Source organism: Hippopotamus amphibius, chromosome 2 (genome assembly GCF_030028045.1).
Source record: "Hippopotamus amphibius kiboko isolate mHipAmp2 chromosome 2, mHipAmp2.hap2, whole genome shotgun sequence".
Classification (NCBI taxonomy): domain Eukaryota; kingdom Metazoa; phylum Chordata; class Mammalia; order Artiodactyla; family Hippopotamidae; genus Hippopotamus; species Hippopotamus amphibius.
Window position 1 is genome coordinate 212,554,910 of NC_080187.1, and position 21,268 is coordinate 212,576,177.

A 21,268-nucleotide genomic window follows, 5' to 3' on the forward strand; every position below is an offset into this window, starting at 1 on the left:
TTAAATCATAAATATGATGAATTTTCACAAAGGGAATACACTCTTGAAACCAGAGCCCAAATCAATGAATAAATTAGAACCTCAGAAGTCCCTCTTTGCTCCATCCCACTGAATTTAGCAAGATAACTGTACATAAGCTACCTGCCTCCACTCTCCACACCTCAACCAAGAGTAATCGTTATCCTGACTTCCAAGATGCTAAGTCAGTTTGCCTACTATTAAACTTTATATAAAAAGAAAGATACACTATGTACTATTTTGTATTTGTTGCATACAATTGTATCTTGTCATTTTCAGGACTATATAGTCGTGATTCATTATGTGACTAAACCACAATTAAATTATCTATTTAGGATGGATATTTGGTTGCTCAAGTCTGGGCAGTTAGGAATAAAGTTACTATGAACAATCTTCTACATGTCTTTTAACCATTTTTCAAAATGCCTACATTAATTTATATTTCAATAGCAATATATAAAAATCCTGGTTGTTCCACATCCTTGCCAATACTTTGCATAATCAATCTTTGTTATTTCATCCATGCTGGAAAGTGTATAGTATTATTGCCTTATATGCAGTTTTAATTTTCATTTCCCTAAGGAATAACAATATTGAAGATGTATTTGATAGGCTCATAGGCCTTTTGGATAATATCTTTTGATATAAGAGAGTTTTGCTTGTTCAAGACCTTTGCCCATTTCTATTAGGTTGTCTTTTTAAGAACTGATTTGTGGTTTTTTGTATATTCCACATATAAGGTGTTTTTCAGATGTACAGCAAGTATATGCAAATACTCTGTAGCTTGCCCTTTCATTTTCTTATTAGTGACTTTCTGTTTTTAACAGTTTTATTGAATTACAATTTACATACTATAAAAATGTATCCATTGTAGTGTATAGATCAATGACTTTTTAGTAAATTTATACAATTGTGCAACCATCACTACAATCCAGATTTAGAAATCTTCCACCCTTCCCCTCAAAAGGTCCCCTCCTGCCCATTTGCAGCCAATAACTGCTCCCGCCCAGAGTCTTAGGCATCCACTGGTTCACTTTCTGCTGCTACAAATAAATCACTTTTGAAAAAAATACTCCTCTTTAGATATCTTTTTCACTCACTATAAAACCAATCTGTATCTACTGTAGAAAACAGAATACTTAGATACATGTTCAAGAATAAAAATCAGCTTGGTTGAGTTTGGGTAATGACTTAATTCCTAGTTCCAGAGGTAGAACCAGAAGTAGGTTATTTTCTTCAAACCAATGGGCCTTTATGCAGAGAACTCAAACTTCTGCCAAAAAACCCAAAGTTAGAAAAACCCTTAGGCCAAGGAAGAGAAACACTTAGAATTTCCACCACTCCAAGAAAAGGACTACACTGACTAATGATGTAGTGGTGGATATACTTCCCAGCAATCTGTGGGTCTCTGAGCAGCTAGGCATGCGTGCCTTGTCAGGCCGAGAGAGGGGCAGCAGTTTTATCAGCATATTTCAGCAGCTTTAACAGCAACAGTATGTGCATGACCTATTATCCTAGGAGAAAGCCACAAAACTCCTTTTAAAGAATTAACTGAGCAGACACGTGGTGCTTATGAAGTGGCCTGCTTTCACATACAGTGCTATGCGTAAACAATGCATAGTTTTTGCCTTGTTGATCAAGTTGTACCAGCTCACTCATAACTTAAGACTTTAGCTACTTTATTCGGCAGTCTTGTGGCTAAAAGGATAATTTCATACTAACATTTGCTTGCAGTAGACAAAGCCTCAAAAGAGAATAATCCAGAGTAGGGTGAGGGTAGATATTTACCTAACCATTGAAATAATCAAGAAAAACATACATATGGTCTACTACCTTGTTATTTCTCTCTATTTGTATAATCTGCTCTTTCTTTTATCCTGTCTTTTTAAAATTGAGTATACAGTTGACCCTTGAACAACATGGGGGTCAGGGGTACTGACGCTCTGTGCTGTTGAAAACCCACATATAATTTTAAAGTTGGCCCCCGGTATACTTGGTTCCACTCTACCTGGAGTTCCAAATCCTCAGATTCAACCGGCCACTGATTGTGTAATACTGTAGTGTAACTACTGAAAAAAATCCATGTATAAGTGGACCCATGCAGTTCAATCAAGGATCACCTGTATTTTATGATTCCATTTTAGTATTGCTATTAGCTCATTATCTATGATAAGCTTTTTTTCTAAGGATTTCTCAAGGGTTTACATCTTTAACATATTACAGTCTGCCTTCAAATAATGTTACACCATTACCTGTATAGTGTACAGCATACAGATAATGGTGTAACTTTACAAGAGTATGAACTTTACAACAGTATAAACTTACATTTAGCCCCCTCCCTTCTTTTGTGCTACTTTTGTCATATGTTTTATTTCTACCTCACAATATATTATTATTTTTTCTACAGTCAATTATCTTTTTAAAAGATTAAAAGAAAAGGTATTTTTTATAGTTAATTAAACTTCTATCATTCTGGCAATCCATGTTTTGTATACATCCAAAATCTGTGGTTTTCTCATCATTTGTATTCCTAATTTAACATTCTTATATTGTAGATTTCCTGGCAATGCATTCTCTCATCTTTTGTTTGTCTGAAAAAGTCTCTATATAACCTTCGTTACTCATGTGCATACAATTTTAGAGTGATAATTTTTTTCCTTTCAGTCTTTTAAAAATACTACTCTTGAATTCTGGCTTTCAGAGTTTTTAATGAGAAACCTACTGTTATTCTTATCTTCATTTCACTGCACATAAATAAATTTGCCTTTTTTCTCTGGATGTATTTAAAATTTTCTCCTTTTAACTCACTTTAACAATTTTATGAGATATGTGTTGGTGTGTTTAGGTTTGTTCTGCTTGGGATTTGTTAAGATTTTTTGACCTTTGAGCTTATACTATTCATAAAAATCAGGAATTATTTTAGTTATTATTTCTTCAAATTTTTTTCTGTATCCCCCTCTCTTGCCTTTCTTTCTGAGATGCCAATTACACCTATGTTCAATGACCTAGTATTCCCCCACAAGTTACTAATGCTTTTCTTCATTTTTTCCATCTCTGTGATTTCTCTCTGCACTTTATTTTAAAGTAAATGTAACTTCTAACTCACTACTTTGGCAAATAGGTGTTAATCCCATCTAGCTTATTTTTATTTTCAAATATTACATTTTTAATCTTTGAAAGTTTCATGTGAGCCTTTTTTGTATCTTTGTTATTTTTTTCTCATCATTATTTATGTTCTATCTTTAGACATATTTATATGATTTATAATAGGTATTTTGAGATCCTCATCTAAATACTATTTCCATCATTTCTGTCATTTTTCGATCTGTTTCTAATGACTGATTTTTCTCCCTTGTTACGGGTTGTTTTTTCCCTGACTCTTCTCATGCCTAATAATTTCAGATTGGATGCTAATGTGATTTACATTGTTGGATTTTGTTATATTCCTTTAAAGAACGACAGACATTTTCCCCTGGGGCTCTTAAGTTATATAGAATCACTTTGATTCTTTCAAGACTTGCTTTTATTAAGCTTTGTGAGGGCAGGTCCAGAGCAAAACCTTGGCATTTGTTTGGATTCCCTCTCCCTGGGCTATAGCAAACTGCCTTTAAGCAGTAACCTGGGACTTGCCTCATTTATTTCCCTTTTCTCAGGAATCATAATCTTGCAGTGCTTTTGGTCTAATATCTAAAACGTTCTATCTTTTGTCCAATTTTCTAGTTGTTTATAGCAGAAGGTCAATTCAGTTAATCCTTCATGAGTTCTATGATTTCATTTTGAGGAAAATAAACATTCATTCACAAGAAGTGTGTGAAGTCAAAGACACCTGGGTGCCATTTATCTTTATCACTTCTAATTTCCTCACCTGTACAATAAGAACGACAGTACTTATCTCACAGAATTGGAGGAAAAATAACGTCTATGTATAAATATTTGGTAAAAGACCTGGAAAATATAGTACATTCACCACTATCTTTGGATGGTAAGTGATTTTCATTTGTTTTTGTTCACTGTATTTTCTAAATAATCAAAAATTAACTCATTACTTTTGTAATATTTAACAATGTATTAGAAACATCACAGATGACTCTTTTTGCAAATATTCAACACAATACATGAATTTAATTTGAAAATATCCATAATTCCTGAATTTGGGGGATTTTAGGGGACATGATAGGATTGTAATTATAACTAAGTTTTTATTGTAGTCGTAATAATGTGTACTCTTCAGATTAAAGTCTGAGTTTGGTATACAGGCACCTGTAAAAGATCCAAGGTAACAAAACAAAGGACACAACAGCTTAATGGTTCTACCCTTGATAATTATGAGATTAATGCTTCTTTTTCAGATACCAAGCTCACCAAGTTACCTTTTGATCCGAATTTGGCTTTCCACCTTGGTCTGCTAATCAGGGAAATGTGATCATGAACTAACAATTATAACAACTCTGCTTATGACTCACTTCTTGTATATTAATAAACTTTAATACTGTTTTATAGCAGTGTTTATGGTTTTCAGTCAGCATGATTTTTTTTTCCTGTAACCCATTCATTTTTGAATTTCTAAACCTACAAAGTGAAAAGCCAAAACTCTGGGATGTGAAGACAGTACCAAGGTATAGACAGACCTGTCTGGCCAAGCAACATCTCTCTCTCTCTCATTTTTTAAATAATCAAATACCATTAACACACAACATTATGATTTAAAAGGATTTTTTTAAATTCATGGCAGAGCTTCCGTTATATACTCAATTGTCTTTCCTTTAACTTTATTAGCACCTAATAATTATTTGACTTTTCACATCTTGTTTTTTTATTTTTTTAATTTTTTTAAAAAGCACCTTGACCAGGTAGCTTTTATAGAATCAGATTTTTCTCTAGGCCAATGGTGAAAATTGTCTAAAATAAAATGACATTTCTAGCCTATAGTTTCAAGGATTGTGCTTATAAACCAAACAAGATCATATCCAGTGATATGTTAGTAGATAATTTACATTCAGATATCCTGGATTAAAGAGGAGCATTGAAGAAAGTGATATCATATAGAAATACTGCTATCGGCAAATAAAGACATTTTTAGTTAACAGTGAATGATGCTTCTGTGATAAAAGCATGAGGTAGAGTAAAATTATATAAAGCACTGTTACCCTTCAGATTTTCGGTTCATTTTCATAAACACCTCACAAATGAAGAGAATGTTAGAGATGATTTGAGAAGAACAGGAAGGATTAGAAGAGAATTTTGAAAAGTTATTCTGGTTATTTGGTTAATTTATTAGGATCATATTTATTCCTAAATGCCCAGTCACAATAAAAGGAACTGGAGTTCTATACACACAAAACTAAAATAAACAATCAAGGAAAAACTTACAATTCCATTTAGATAAATGCTGATGGCAGTAGCATGAGGTTTAAATATATATAGAAAAAAGCATACCTCATTATGTTAACAGTGACCATATCTGGGCAGGCAGTTTTTTGATGCTTTTCTCCTCACATTGAAAATAATGAATTACTCTTTGGGATGCACTATTCAGAGATACAAAGATGAAAAAGAAAAGCACCTGACTTTTTTTCCATCTTTGGTACTTATAATCAAAATGGCCATTATAGTATGGCATTTTAGTCACATGAATTGTATCTCATTCAGGTATCTTGTAGATCACTTTGACCTTACAATGTCAATCTGAACAAAACAGATTCCTCTTTGTTAAAAATAAAAGGAAAAAAAAGTAAAACAGGAAACTACCTGAAACTGTGCACTGATGCTGGGAGGTTTCTTCTTCTTGTGCAAATGAAGAAGAGACTTGGTAATGCGATCCTGTAAGGTCAGTCTTGTCAGGTGTTTTAAAGACTTTACTTCTAGTAAGTGCTGAAAAGCAGGAGGAAAAAAATCAAATTCTTCACGTAAATTTATCTAAGAATAAGAAAAACAAAATTATAAGCCAGTTTTCATTACTCCTGTGTATAATGACTGTGGTGAATATGGGTAATTAATATTCAACATCCATTTCTACCCTCTTTCTGCTTTCCTGCAGAAGCTTACCAGCTAAAAAAGAAACTACATTTCCCAAAGTCTCTTACATCTCAGGTTCTGGGTGTGACATAAGTTCATCAGTTCCCACACATGAAACTGGGAAGGTCTAACTGAGGCAGAGGCTTTGGCTACTAGCTTGTTTCTGCTGGCAAACAGGTACACAAAAGTACTTTAGTATTCTGTGGTCTCAGTGTCCAGCACTACTTTTTAAAATGTTGTGAGGCAGAGTGCAGGGCATTTGTGTTGTCATTGCAACTTTAGTAAAAGCACCTTAGCCACGAAGCCAACAGCTGTAGCAGCTTCTTCTTGATTCCTGTTATTACACCACAGGTGGTATGAGCCTGGAAGCAGCAGCAATGATAGCAGCTTCCTCATTTCCTAACTTTCTGCGTACAGCTGAGGTCAGTTCTGCTCTGCTTTGTTGTTTTTTAATACTCTGAAACTCTAAGGCTTCTGATGATTTCTGTAAGCACCTCTTTGAATTAAGTCCCTTTCTACTTAAAAAATATGTACGGTGGTTAGTTATCTGCAACTGAATCCTGACTCACAGAGACAATAAATTAAATTCAATCCCTGGGCTATACAATTGGTAAGCCAGGAACACATATACAGAAAAAAAGAAAACATAGTCCCTATCAACCCACATCCTGAGGTCCTAATTATTAACCTTAAAAATAAGATAGGAGTTACATATAAAGCAACTGAAGAATACAAAACAGGACATTAATAAAGTACTTTGGAGCTTTTTTAAGCCAATCGCTAATCAATTTTTTAAATCCTAATTTATGGCAGTGAGTTTGTCAATGGAAAGAATGTATCCATATAGATGTGCAACTGTATGTTACTTAAAAAGTAGTAAAAGTTCTGTTGTATGAGAAGCACAGAATTGAGTTAAAAGTATGACAAATTCAAAAGACTAAAAAGTATTAATTTTGACAAGATAAACATTAAAAAATAAAACCTTCCAAATGGCAATAAGTACAATACACATTTAAGCAATTCCACCTAAGAAAAAATATTTCCAATAATGACAAAGACTTATCATCTGTATATAAGAACTGTAAAAAATTCTTAAAAAAAAATACATCCCATGATAATGAGAAGATCTCAACAGGCAATTCTCAAAATATAATAAGTAACATAATGACAATCAACCTCACTTTTAATCAAAGAAACACACATTTTCTTTTAAGGAGATTTTCTGCACATCAGATGGGCAAGCATAGCAAAGACTGATAAAACTCAGTATACATGAAACAGGCATATTTATGCTCTGTTCTTAGGAATGCAAATCATTATAACCTTTCTGATTAGCAACTTCCTGTCTATGTATTTATCTAAGGAGAGCTCTGAATGTTATTTCTGACAATGTACTTCAAAAAAACAGTGAAAAATTCTGAACAGAGATAAGGAATTTCATGGAATTTTTTTTCATAAAGTATGCTTCATTCACACAACTGAATACTATACAGTTTCTAAAAATACTGTAACCTGTATTTATTGACACGGGAAAAATATCTGCAAATACTCATGACCAAAAAACCCCACACAAAACAATAATATATATGTATGTTGAATTTTGAGAGTTTTTACTTTATTTTTATTAGCATTTTTGAATTCTTACAAAAAGATTTATTGTATATTAAGAAAAAAATAATTTTACATACTAGTCAGGACTCGATTAGAAGAATTTTGTGGTTCATCCGTAAGTAAAAACAAATTGCCACTGAAGTCTAAAGTAATTTCCCCCCAAACACTTATGATACCTCTGATAAAAAGACCTCAGAGGGATTTCCCTGGTGGCGCAGTGAATAAGATTCTGTGTTCCCAATGCAGGGGGCTCGGGTTTGGCCTCAGGTCAGGAACTAGATCCCACATGCACGCTGCAACTAAGGAGCCTGCCTGCCGCAACTAAGACCCAGTGCACCCAAATAAATAAACATTAAAAAAAAAAAAAGACCTTGGAAATGGTTTTCATTTTATAAACCATACCTAAAGCGATGCTAAAATTAATTATTAAATGTCACTATGTGAAAAAGCGTCATGTGGACTGTGGAAAATATAAGCAACTATTTTTTTTTAAATATTAATAAGTCCTTCCCTTCAAGGAATTTAATTGGAAAAGTCAAACAAACAACAACAAAAATCCACATTCATTCTTATCTCAAGGTCTTTCCAATTTTTTCATTTGCTTGGAATACTCTATAGCTAGACATTTACATGGCTTGATTTTTCTTAGCATTCAACTTACAGCTTAAATACCCAAACTTTCTCATAAAGTTATTTCTTAAATATCCCAAAAGTAGGCCACCTCTAAGTCAATAATATTTTCCTCTATGCACATAATATCATCTAAATCCTCTATTGTTTACTTGTGTATTTTTTTCTCTTTCTCTAAAAGAATCCCCATGAGAGAGCAAGGATTCTCTGACTGGACTGTTTATCTCAGCACCTCCAATGCCTAAAACAGTGTCTGGTACTGAGTACTCAATAAATATTAGTTTAGATAAATGAATGAATGGTTAGCAAGTAATGATTTTTGAGAAATGTTTCCTCAGCAACTGGAGACCAGACTTCTGCCCATAAGACTCACCATCATTAGGTCCATCAACAAATATTCAGTGATTACTACAGATCAGGTTATGTTCTAAGTGCTAAGAATACACTGCAGTCAAGTACAGGGAAACAGACTATAAGGACATTAAAAAATAAATGATAATCTGAGGGTTACTAAGATTTATGAAAAAGATATAACAGGGCAAGGAAGAAAGGAGAAACAAGGCAGAGCAGAAGAATGTGGAAGACGGGAGGCTAAGGAGGCAAGAGAGAGAGAAATCCACTTGAGGGACAGCTTCAATAGCCAAGCATGATGTGACAAAAAACAGGAAATGAAATGTGGGCCCAAGATCTAGCAGAAAACAGATACGGAGTTAATTCCTTTCTTAAATCTTCTGTTCAATATCTACTTTATTCCTTTCTTAATTCCATCTTCATTGTTTAGTTTATTCAGATTAGTCAGTCCATTCTTTTTTAAACAATTATTTACTGCTTGCTGTGCAAGGTGCTGTAGACACAAAGATTAAGAAGACATTGCTCATGCTGTTAAAGAGAACCTAAATGGCTAAGAAAATTAACTTCAGTAGGGGAGTGACAAACCAAAACTGCTTTGCGGATCAAGTCTGAGAGATGAGCAGGGTGTCAAAGTAGAAATGTATAACAAGGGAACTGTCAGTAAAAGACTGAAAATTTAAAGATAGATCATATTAGAAAGGTATACTTAATAGAAGTGACGGTTTCAAGGTATGAGAGGGAAAGTACCCTCTTGGAAAGAAAAGTACTGTCAAAAGAGAATTACAGTAGCGGACGGCTAAGGGCTATTGGAGGTTACATGTGTTGAATATTTGCCTGTGTTTATTCAGAATTGTAATAAAGATAAAGCATTCTAAACCCTACCTACGTCAGTAAAATGAGATGCTAAGGGTGTCCTTAATACAGGTGACTGAATCTTCTTTCCAGTGGCAATAAAGGTTGTAGGGATGCGTACAATAAGGATTCACACTCAAGGCAAGAACGTGGCAGCAGGTCTCACAGAAGAGCAAAGGGGGAAAAGTTCAGGTTACCTATACTTCTGGTGCTTCCTTCCACATCACATATAAAACTAACCTAATGCAACCAAAATATCTTAATCAGCAAGTGACTATAGTCAATGAGGATACAGGACCAGACACTTTAATTTTATTACTATACATTTGTTTTGCCTTGGCTTGAAATGGACTGAAAGAAACAAGCAAAACATTCATTAAGCATAATTAGAAAAAATGAGGCATATTTAAATAAGGGTAGGAAAGTAAGATGAAGAGTTAGGTTACTAAACAAACCACACATCATGCATACATATATGTACACAGATAAGCCACAAATTCAGCTCGAACATTCTGGTAGCAAATACGAAGAATATACTTATTATTTATTGAATACTAATCATCCACATAGCAAATATAGATCTCTCATCCTAACATATATTAACCCCCACATTACAAACGAAGAGCCAGAGGTTAATACAAGTTAGAGAACTTACTCCAAAAATCAAAGAGCAAATAACAGATCCATCATTTGAATGTAGGTCAGTTTGACTCCAAGGTCTATACTCTCACAGACTATGCTGCCTCTCTGATGTTAAATATATGTACTTGAATACACAAGACACACTAAAATAAACAAAAAATTAGCCATATTTAATTTTTTTTCTTTTAAAAAGGTTAAGAAATAGGTGTGATTCCTGTGATTGATGATTGAATGGAATTATTTACTTCAGATGAATCCAACATATTCTTGTTGGCTAACATGCGAAGTTTAAAAAGTTATAAAAGAATGTGTATGTATATATATATAACAGTCACTTTGCTGTACAGCAGAAATTAACACAACATGGTAAATCAACTATACTTCAATTAAAAAAAATAAGTTCTCCATTTGAGGAGAGCATTCAAAATACTAAAAGGCTAGAGAGACAGTGAAGGAAAAAAGAAAGACGAATGATGATAATATTTGACAATGAATGTGGTCTCCTTCTCTCTACATAAAATCTTTTCATGGTAAGACCATAACCACAAACCACTTGAGTAAATTTTCTTTGTATTTGCCACTACCACAAACCACATCAGCAGTGTATTAAATTTTCTTTGGAAATATAAGGTGACTTAAGTAGAAGGAAAAATTATAGACAGATTCATTTCCGTCTTTCTTGCACTAGAGAATCATGAGAACAGCTCTTTTTCAGTTCTTTTAGAATTTTGAAATTATGTTCATTAACAAAGTTACAAAGGACAAGACTCCTTTGGGAGAGCACAAGAAAAACTCAGTAAGACTTTTCTTTCTTTAGTAAATTTAATAAATATTTTGGAATGTAGATTAGAGTAGTAGACAAATTACAACCCCTGGGTCAAATCCTGCCCACTGTTTTTATAAGATTTATATGGTTGAAAAAAAATTAAATAATATATAATGGCATGTGAAAATTATATGAGATTCAAATTTCACTGTCCATAAATAAAGTTTTACTATAATACAATCACTCTCATTCAGTTACATATTGTCTACAGCTACATTTGTGCTACAATAGCAGAGCTAAGTAGTTATAACACAGATCAGATAAGCCAGCAAGTCTAACTGGACCTTTACGGAAAAACCTGGCTAACTAATGCTAATGATGATGAGAGTTAGGTAAGCACCACTTAGAAATTATTTTTAAATCAGATAAAATTCAGAATTTTATCTTCACCTGACTCAAGGAGTAATGAAAAGATCTTATGCAAAGAGGCAGTTACTCAACAAAAATTTACACTTATATTCAGAAGCTTTTAAAACACTACAAAATGGGATATATCACAAATATTTATCTGAACCATTAAGCCTGGCCATTTCATAACATCTAACATTATTTCTAAAATGCTTTCAACTGAATATACACAATTAACCTCTATTTTGGGTAAAAATAAGATACTTCTTATTTTTGTTTATAAAGATTGTTTGCATGAATAATAATAAAAAAAATATTAAGTGGGGCACTAACAGAAAAAAGTTTTTCATAATACTCACCTTTGGAAGGCCAGGCTTGGATTTGAAATTTTTGTTTCTCCTATAGAGACAAATCATACATTAGGAAAAAAAACAAAACAAAACCCACCGTAAAGATGAATGATTTCAAGGTCTGTACTAAAACAACAGATTATATACCCATTTCCAAGTTAAAGGTCCTCTAAATGAAAATACTGTCTAATTCAACTAAGCAGGCACGTTTGGGAAGGAAGGATAAGTGAAGAAAAGTAATGCCTGATCTGTAATACAGGTACAAACAGATTTAAGCCTGATTATCAGTAACATAATATACACTCAAAGCTAAAATTTCTTTTTCTTTTGGATGTTAATAGGGCTCTATGTTCTTAAACCTACAGAGGCTTTGTTTCTGTCATTTTAAACTCAAATAGATGCCTAATGTCACGAATTTTTAAAATGTACTTTTCACTAAGACTTATGATCTTCCATTTTTAGAAATTAAAAATTCTCTTCTGTCCTTTTTTCCATTATTCATAATTCAATATCACACATATCAAATCTTTTTTTTAGATGGTTACATAAAGGGAATAAAGTTGATGCTTATGAACATGGGCTGAGGAGTCAGGAAGACCTGGGCTTGAATCTAAGCTCTATCACCTACTAATTCTGGAGTATATCAAGGCATAAATTGGGCCTATTAACACTGTTAAGCGATGACTTAGGGGTTAAGGAATCCAATTCAGTCACAAGTCTAGCTAGTGGTCAAAAAATATGCTTTGGAAGTGTTTGAAATATGTTGATACAGGCAGCTAAGAACTTTTTACTGGTCCACCATGCATAGTTATATCTATGTCCTCAAACCAGTTCTAGATGGAGGAATGGCAGACTTTGATAAGTGTTATATATCACCATACAGGTGCCCCTTGAACACAGGTTTCCACTGTGTGGGTCCACTTATAAGTGGAAGTTTTTCAACAGTAACTACTACAGTACTACTTGATCTGAGGTTGGTTGAATCTGTGGATGTGGAATCAAAGATACCGAGGAACAGTGGCTATGGAGGGCTGACTATAGGAAATACACAAAGTTTCCACTGGGTAAAGGGTTAGCATCTCTAATCCATGACGTGTTGAGGGGTCAACTGTATATGGTCCCATTCCCCATTTCATAAGGGATTTTCCTGCCCAAACTGGTATGACTGCCAGAATTAAAGGACAACTGCAGTTAAAGACTAGGAATTCTAAAAAGAGCTAACAGTTTTTGCTTTCTCTGATGTAGGGTCTGTTAAAGAGCAATAAAGAATCATCTCCATTATAAGTATATTCAGTCATGATTCTCCAGGTGAGATGAAAACAAGCAAACAAACACCAGCTTTATAATACATGAGATTGTCACAGCTCTAAATCCTGACTACTACTGAGTCTTGTTTCATTCAAAATTCTACTCATGAAAATAAAGCTTCATGATCACCTCTCTTCTTTTTTTAGCCAGAAATTTAAAATCAGTCATAAAAAAGCAATCCATATTATTGATCAATACTAACGTGAGAATTCCATGGGCTCTCTCCAAGAGTTTGCTGCTAGCTGAGTTAGCGAATATCCCATCTTTATCAAGCAAAGAGGTGTTATTTGACAGTCTGCTCTGACGAATCCCAGTTCTGCCATTCCAGGCAAAATCAAATGTTTCACTGTAAAAATTAAATACAGTACAATTTGCTTTGCTAATTGAGACATCCCTAACACTCTATAAATTTCTTTAAAAAGTAAAACAAAACTTTAAACACAGAAGTTAAAATTTAGAAAAAATGCTAAAGCAGCAGAAAATGGTTTTATCAGAGAGATTATTGGTCAATTTGGGCTTATCTTATACTCTTTCACAACAAAAAATTTCTATGGGTTCTAGCACATTCACATTTAAATGTGCAGGTAGATGAGCAAATCATATAGCTAATACCTTTAAATATACCATTTAACAAGCAGTAAATAATATAATGTATTATAATATAATGTCATGGCTTTTGATTTGAAGCCCAAATCCTTTTTTCCTTTTTAAAAAGGATGTATTAGTCCCTGAGTGTAACCACTTCTTTGAGTTTCACTTCTTTTCTGAGAATACTCATGTACGTAAAATATTAATAAAAACTGTATGCTTTTTCTCCTGTTAATTGTCTTTCATTAGTTTCACTTACAGGCCCACAGCCACTGAACCTAAGAAGGCAGAGGAAAAGTGTTTTTCTCCCTGATCGTTTCATACTATATAATTTGATTTATATAACATTCTCAAAATAACAAAACTATAGAAATGAAGAACAGATTAGTGGTTGCTGGAGGACAGGAAAGGGACATGAAAAAGGATAATACAAATAAGCAGCATGAACAAATTTTTTTACAATGATGAAAGAGTCCTGCATCCTGATTGTAGTGTTGGTTACACAAATCTATACATGGGATAAAATCGCAAAAAAAACACACATACACACACACAGATTTTTTTAAATGGTGAAAACTGCAGTCTAGTTAATATTGATGTACCAGTGTAACTTTCCTGATTTTGATAATGTACTACCACTATATAAAATGTCATTTAAGGAAAACTGAGTGAAGGATACATAGGACTCTATGAATTATTTTTTTCCTTTATACTATTTTTGAAACTTCCTGCTTTTGAAAAATGGAATATAACCTTAAAATATTTGTTTTCCAATTAGTTCTTTACTTAAACTCTATTACTTTTTAGATAGCCAGAACAATATCTTTAAAATCCTGTAATAGCTTTGCTCTGTCCTCCTGGTTAAACTTCTTACTAAGAACAACATAAGAAAATAATCAAACATGCAAAACTTCATCTACAAAAATTTTCATCAACATCAAGAGATAAGAAACAACCTAAATAACCAACACTTGGAAATAAATGAAAGAAGTTATGTTATAACCACTCCAACGGAAGTCTATAAGGTCATTAAAAATTATGTTGTAGATCAGTATTTAATGGCATAAAAAGCTGTCTGCATAAATTAGCAAATCTAAATAAAGTAGTTGCATGATACAGTTTTAAGACAATTATATTACATACATGGAAAGAATACATACCAAAAAAAATTTTTAATGGACAAAGTACACACTTATTCAAAGAAAATATATGAATCATCAAAAAAGATATACAAATCATCAATAACCACATAAAGATGCTGAACATCATTAGGTATTAGGGAAATACAAATCAAAACTACAATGAGATACTACTGCATTCCCACTAAGACAGGCAATAACAAAATGACAAAGATGTAGAGAAAATGGAACCCTTATCCATTACTAGTGGGGATGTAAAATGTCCTAGTCACTTTGGAAGATAGTTTGGCAAATTCTCAAAACGTTAAACAAAACAGAGTTACCACATGACACAGCAATTTCATTCCTAGGCATGTACTCAAAAGCACTGAAGACATATGTCCACACAAAAACTTACACATGAATGTTCAGAGCAGCATTATACACAATAGCCAAAAAGTAGAACCCAATTGTTCATTAACTGATAAATGTGTAACCAAAATATCCACACCATGAGATGTTATTCAGCCATAAAAAGGAATGAAGTACTGGTACATGTTATAACATGGATTATTGACAACGCTATGCTAAAAGAAAGAAGTCTCACACAAAAGGCCACATATTATAGATTCCATTTATACAAAATTTCCAAAAAATTTTTTTCCAGAATATGCAAAGGTATAGGGACAAAAAGTAGATTCGTATTTACCTACAGTGAGCGACAGTATGAGGAAAGGAAACAAACTAGTAAATAGGAAATTTTCTTTTGAAGTGATTAAAATGTTCTAAATTAGATTTTGGAATAGCTAACCAACTCTTAAATATACCAAACCCCACTGAATTGTATACTTTAAATGGTTTAAATTTTGTGGTATGTAAATTATATCTCAATAAAGCTATTTAAAACAAGACCTTAGAAATCAGCAATGCTGGAACTAAAAGGCAATGTAGCAGTGTCTTCAAAGTTCTGAAAAGTTATTTCCAACCAAGAGTCTATACACAATCAAATTTCCAATCAAGTGTGAGGGCAGAATAAATGCATGTTTAGTCATGCAGGGAAGCAAAAACATGTTAGTCCTATATATACTTTCTCATGGAACTTCTAGAGAACATACTCTAAAAGTTTACAAAGTAGATCTAAAAAAGGAAAAAATGGTAGAAAAAACTGTTGATACAAAACAGAAGAATAACATAAGGAATGACCAATACAAAGGTAAAGAAGATACCAATGTGACAGCTATGTGACAGATCTAGAGAACAAATCCTTCTAATAAAAAAATGCCAGGAGAGATTTCTATAGGAAGATGAAATTAATTCAAGATGCATCTGTTCATGATCAGAGGAAATTAGAACAACTGGCAAAAAAGCTTAGGGTTGAACTGGTGATAGGCACCACAAAAGTTTAAAAGAAAATCTGGCTGAATAGAGGATTTTGGACTAAGGAAACAATTCTTTAAGTTATTAAAAGGACAAATAATAGAGAAAAATTAATATATTTAACTACATTTACCACTTTAACCATTTTTAAGTGTATAATTCAGTGGAATTAAGTACATTTATTGCTGTGCAACCATCACTACTATGTACCTCCAGAACTTTTAGCCAAACTGAAACTTTGTACCCATTCAACAATAACTCCCCATGCCCTTTAATACCATATAATATTATATAGCAGCTAAAAAGAACAAATTACATGCCACAAGATGGATGAATCTTAGATACATACTGTTGAGAAGAAAAGTCACAGCGACCACATAGCATTTAGCATTTCTAAAAACTCAAAAACTAGGTAAGCCAAACAACTCTTTGTTTAGAAAAACATACATTTAGGGACTTCCTAGGTGGTGCAGTGGTTAAGAATCCGCCTGCCAACGCAGGGGACACAGGTTCGATCCCTGCTCCAGGAAGATCTCACATGTCGCGGAGCAACTAAGCCCACGTGCCACAACTATTGAGCCTGCACTCTAGTGCCTGTGAGCCACAACTATTGAGTCCATGTGGCACAAATATTGAAGCCCACACACCTAGAGCCCGTGCTCCGCAACAAGAGAAGCCACCACACTGAAAAGCCCATGCACCACAATGAAGAGTAGCCCCTGGTCTCCGCAACTAGAGAAAGCCCGTGTGCAGCAACGAAGCCCCACACAGCCAATCAATCGAACAATCAATCAATAAATTTATTTAAAAAAAAGAAAAAGAAAAACATACGTTTATTGTAAAACTATTTTATAAACATAAAATTCTGGATAGCACTTACCTGTGGGGAGACAGGGTGAATGATCAGAAAATATAAAAAAGTGGCTACAGTAATACTAATAATCTTCTGGTTCTAAACTTGGGTGGTAGATTTATTTTATTGATATGCTTCCTAATGTACATGTATGTTTTGTATATTCTCTTGTATCAAATGCTATGTTAATATATAAAGACTGAATCAAAGCTTCCAATTAACATGTATACTGCACACCTCTTATGTACCACTTCAAATCCCATAAGTCTCACCTTTTATTCTACCTACTGCTGTTGCAAACAGTACTGTAACTAGTCATACATACAAATTTTGTCCAGTCTCAAACAGATGCTACTGGCAGCACCTAGCTTCACACTCCAGATACTTGCTTCTCGTCTGATGTAGGCTTCAGCTCTGCACTTACACAAGCAGAACTCTCTGTAGGGCTAGCAACCCCTAAAGCAGTAGATAAGTACTTCCTCTTTTCTTCCCAAGGCAAACAGATGGTCATGAGACACAAATCATTAAGCTTCTCAGCTGGTCCCATGGGGCTGAGAACCCAGTGGCCAACTCATTCACTGATTCTTGTATGGATTCTCCATCCTTCCCTTTTTTATTCCCATATCCCCAGTTGGTTATTTCAATGAAATGACTTGACATAGGTATCTGTCTCAGTTTTTCTAGGGGCTTCCCTTAGCTTAGCACATTGCTATTAAGATTGATGGCATACACAAAGTCTTTCTTCTCCATATACAATGTACTCTTTATATATTCATTAGATCACTGCAATATATTTATTGCATACATATAAAAATTATTTGCACAAAGTATAGAAAATCCAATACACACTTCTCATAAACTCTGAATCCTCATAAAATAAGATGAGAGACATTCAGCTTTTCAATTTTCTCCTTAATACAAGTCCACATCAATGTACACCCATGACCACCTAATGCAAGCCATCATCTCTTGCCAGAACTGCTGGTCTCCCTGTATTCAATCCAGTGCCTATCCAAATCTTTCTCCATAAAGCAACACATAGAGATTCTCCTGAAATATTAGTCAGTCCTCTGCTTAAAACTGTTAAATAACTTCTTTATCCTTAAGAAGTCCAACCTCTTCAAATACGGCTAACGAAGCCCCACATGAACTAGTCCGTATCTTTTTGTCTTTCTAGAGTCAACTCTCATCATTTCTCTCTTCTTACTCACATTCTTTTAATTCTTTCTTTTTGCCATGCTCTCTAGAAAGAGCTCTCATTTTGCTCCTGGAGCATAATACAAGTTGTTCCTCTGCCTGTAATACATCACCATCCTCTTCAAACGGCTCACCCTTACTCTTCACTCAGATAATAGAAAGATTCTTCTTCTGGAAAACACTTCTGATGCATCTGGCCCCATATCCAATTCTTTAAATATAGTATTAGTATAAAAAATTTAAAGGTCTTCCTATATGTTTCCATAGTATCCTATATTTCTCCAATCATATCACTTATCACATCTATCTTACAAAGTACTGAATCTCCAGTTTCCACCACGTGACCTGGCACTAAGTACTTGTTAAATAAACAAAGGATCTGCCAGAACTAGAAGTTGTATTTGTCTTAATTTATCTCTTTATTTTTCTCTCAAGAACAATCTGACTTTCAGGAATGGATGTTACATGCAAATAATGCTCCAGTAAAAAAGCCACTAATTTTTAAAACAAACAAAGGACCAACAAAACTATGTAAAAACACATGAATATCATTTAGGATAACCAACATACTATATTTTAAAGTGAAAAAACTTAGAAGAGACTTTTAAAGTAACTACATAATACTTAATGTTTTAAATTTATACTAAAATATGAGTATTATTTTGTAATACTAATTTGCTATTATTATATGAATTGCTAATCACATACACCTGCTTACATTAATATCCAAGTTCTGTATTTTTCCATTAGGGTAAACAAAATACATTCTAAGACATGATCCAATGCCATGAGATTTATCTGGCTGTAACATATGAGAAATTACTCCAAGTTGTTTTACATGACTTCAAATCATATTGGTTCTAAAGATCCAATCGTTAAATATAATTCCTTTTAAAACCCTAGTAATAAATTATTTGATTTATCCTTCAAAAAAAGTATTTATTTTTGTTCTCATTGTTGCATTTTATAATACAATGCCTCAGATGGTAAGCAGTGATTTGCCCAGATCAAGAAGAAAAGTTGAATTTAAACGAAAATAATGCTTTAGACAATGAGTTTTCAGCTACATTAAGAAAAGAAATCAGGATCCACACACGCTACATAGTCAACTCTTAGAGGACAGGTTTATCCCAGTTCTCAAATACGTGGTTATCAATATATCCAAAGCCCTAAAAAATGGTGTCATAACCCAGGAGTTTTAATGAGATTTATTCTAGTTATTTAATGCCCTGGGATTAGCATGATAGTACAACAGACACCATTTAATTATAAAACCTACCATATACTTTCATAATGTACAAAATTCATTATGTACTTGTTGACAATAAATTCTGATAATACTTTTCCCTTCAAGACAACAAGTTTCCAAAGGCATATGTTCCCAATATAGGGTGGCATATTTTATTTTTCACACATTCTGCTCTATTCAAAAGACCTCATTTCACCTAGGGATGAATGTGTCTTTGGATACCAATGCAGTCTTTAGTTATTCATATTAACGGTCATTTCAGCAGCCTCTATTTACCATCTCGGCTTCACCATATGTGATTACAGGCTTCATATTTTTTTTCAAATCATGTTTTGATACAAAGACATTTCTTTCCAGTTTCTACTGCTACCAAAAAGCAACTGCCCACTCAACAATAATGAATGTTTTATCTCTCACTTGAGGAATATTTGCTATAAAAGTATAAAAATAGTTTTATATTTGCATTTCCTTGTTATTATACAGACTACATCAATTCTTAGCCCTATATCACAACCATATTGGATGTTCCACTCTTTCATTTAAGTGTCACTTATTAGGAGTATTTCATAGGGAAGGTCCAAAAACTCCACTTAGTAGATACAAGCTAATGATTTCATGACTGATTTGATTTTCTAAGTATCTATTATTCTGTCCCCTCCATCTTCTCACCAATTTTCTCTAAAATATGTCTAAAATAAACTCATCAATACAACAAATACAAGCTGGAAGGATCTCTTGTTAAGATTGCTAGCTGGGACTTCCTAGGTGGCGCAGTGGTAAAGAATCCACCTGCCAATGGAGGGTACATGGGTTCGAGCCCTGCTCTGGGAAGATTCCACATGCCACGGAGCAACTAAGCCTGTGTGCCACAACTATTGAGCCTGTGCTCTAGAGCCCATGAGCCGCAACTATTGAAGCCCACGCGCCTAGGGCCCGTGCTCCACAACAAGAGACGCCACTACAATGAGGAGCCTGCGCACCACAATGAAGAGTAGCCTCCACTCACAGCAAATAGAGAAAGCCCATGTGCAGCAACAAAGACCCAACGCAGCCAATAAATAAATTAAATAAATAAATAAATTTATTAAAAAAAAAAAAAAGTCCGCTAGCTGGCCTTTTCCTGATAACATGACTTCAATGCCATATATCTTTATTGTACGCAAAGGAAAAGAATCAAGCTGATGTGATCAATTTCCCTGTGAAGAAGGATCTCATAAATGAGCTTATACACACAACGTTACAAAATTAGTCATTCCATGAGTGCCTAAAATCAGTTAACTGCTTGAACCCAGACTAATCAAATCTTTTTTTTTTTAAATTTTGAAATTATTTTTACTTCTCCCAACATTGTTACTCTCTTTGAAGAAAAAAAAATCATTTGCCCTTAATTTGAAAGGTGAACTCTTTTATAATAATTGGTCATTTAGGAAGAGTTAAAAGGTCAAGAGGTATCTAGATAACAGTTATATTTTTAGAATTTAGGGCATACAAGTTTGTATGCATAGTGGCCACACTTAATCCTTTTAACTTTTGTTCCTCTGTTTTCCTTCAGATTAGCCATGGTTCACAAACATGCTCCCCATTTCCCCACCTGTGTATCCTTGCTTATGTTCAAACTTGTATTTAGAAAAGAACCCTCCTCCATCACTTGCTCTTCCGTGTTCTCTCTTGTGTGGGTGCTCTATCATGCTTTATTAGCAATGACTACTTTTTAATGTCTCTACAAAGCCAGACACATTAAATACTTTATCTCATCTAATCTTCACAACAACCCTGCAAACTAGGTATTACTATCCCCATTTTAAAGATAAGAAAACTGATCTTTTAGGAGGTTAATTAAAATGCACAATTACACAGCTTTAAAATGGCAGAGTTAGGATTTCAACCCAGGACAGACTAATTAATCTTAAACCAAAACATCAAACTATCCCAACT

General features: G+C 33.7%; 1 protein-coding gene across 11 annotated transcripts in view; it reads right to left on the reverse strand.

Annotated features, from left to right (window-relative positions):
• Nucleotides 1-21,268, reverse strand: part of MYO9A (myosin IXA) — a 262,701-nt gene that overhangs the window by 90,092 nt on the left and 151,341 nt on the right. For 9 of the 11 annotated variants that reach the window (XM_057723187.1, XM_057723183.1, XM_057723186.1 and 6 more), the window contains 3 exons: nucleotides 13,154-13,297; nucleotides 11,653-11,692; nucleotides 5,767-5,934 (listed from right to left, as the gene is read on the reverse strand). In XM_057723187.1, the coding sequence (XP_057579170.1) occupies nucleotides 5,767-5,934; nucleotides 11,653-11,692; nucleotides 13,154-13,297 (352 nt within the window). The remainder of the gene's footprint in view (nucleotides 1-5,766; nucleotides 5,935-11,652; nucleotides 11,693-13,153; nucleotides 13,298-21,268) is intronic. The other 2 variants (XM_057723189.1, XM_057723182.1) reach the window with 1 other exon arrangement.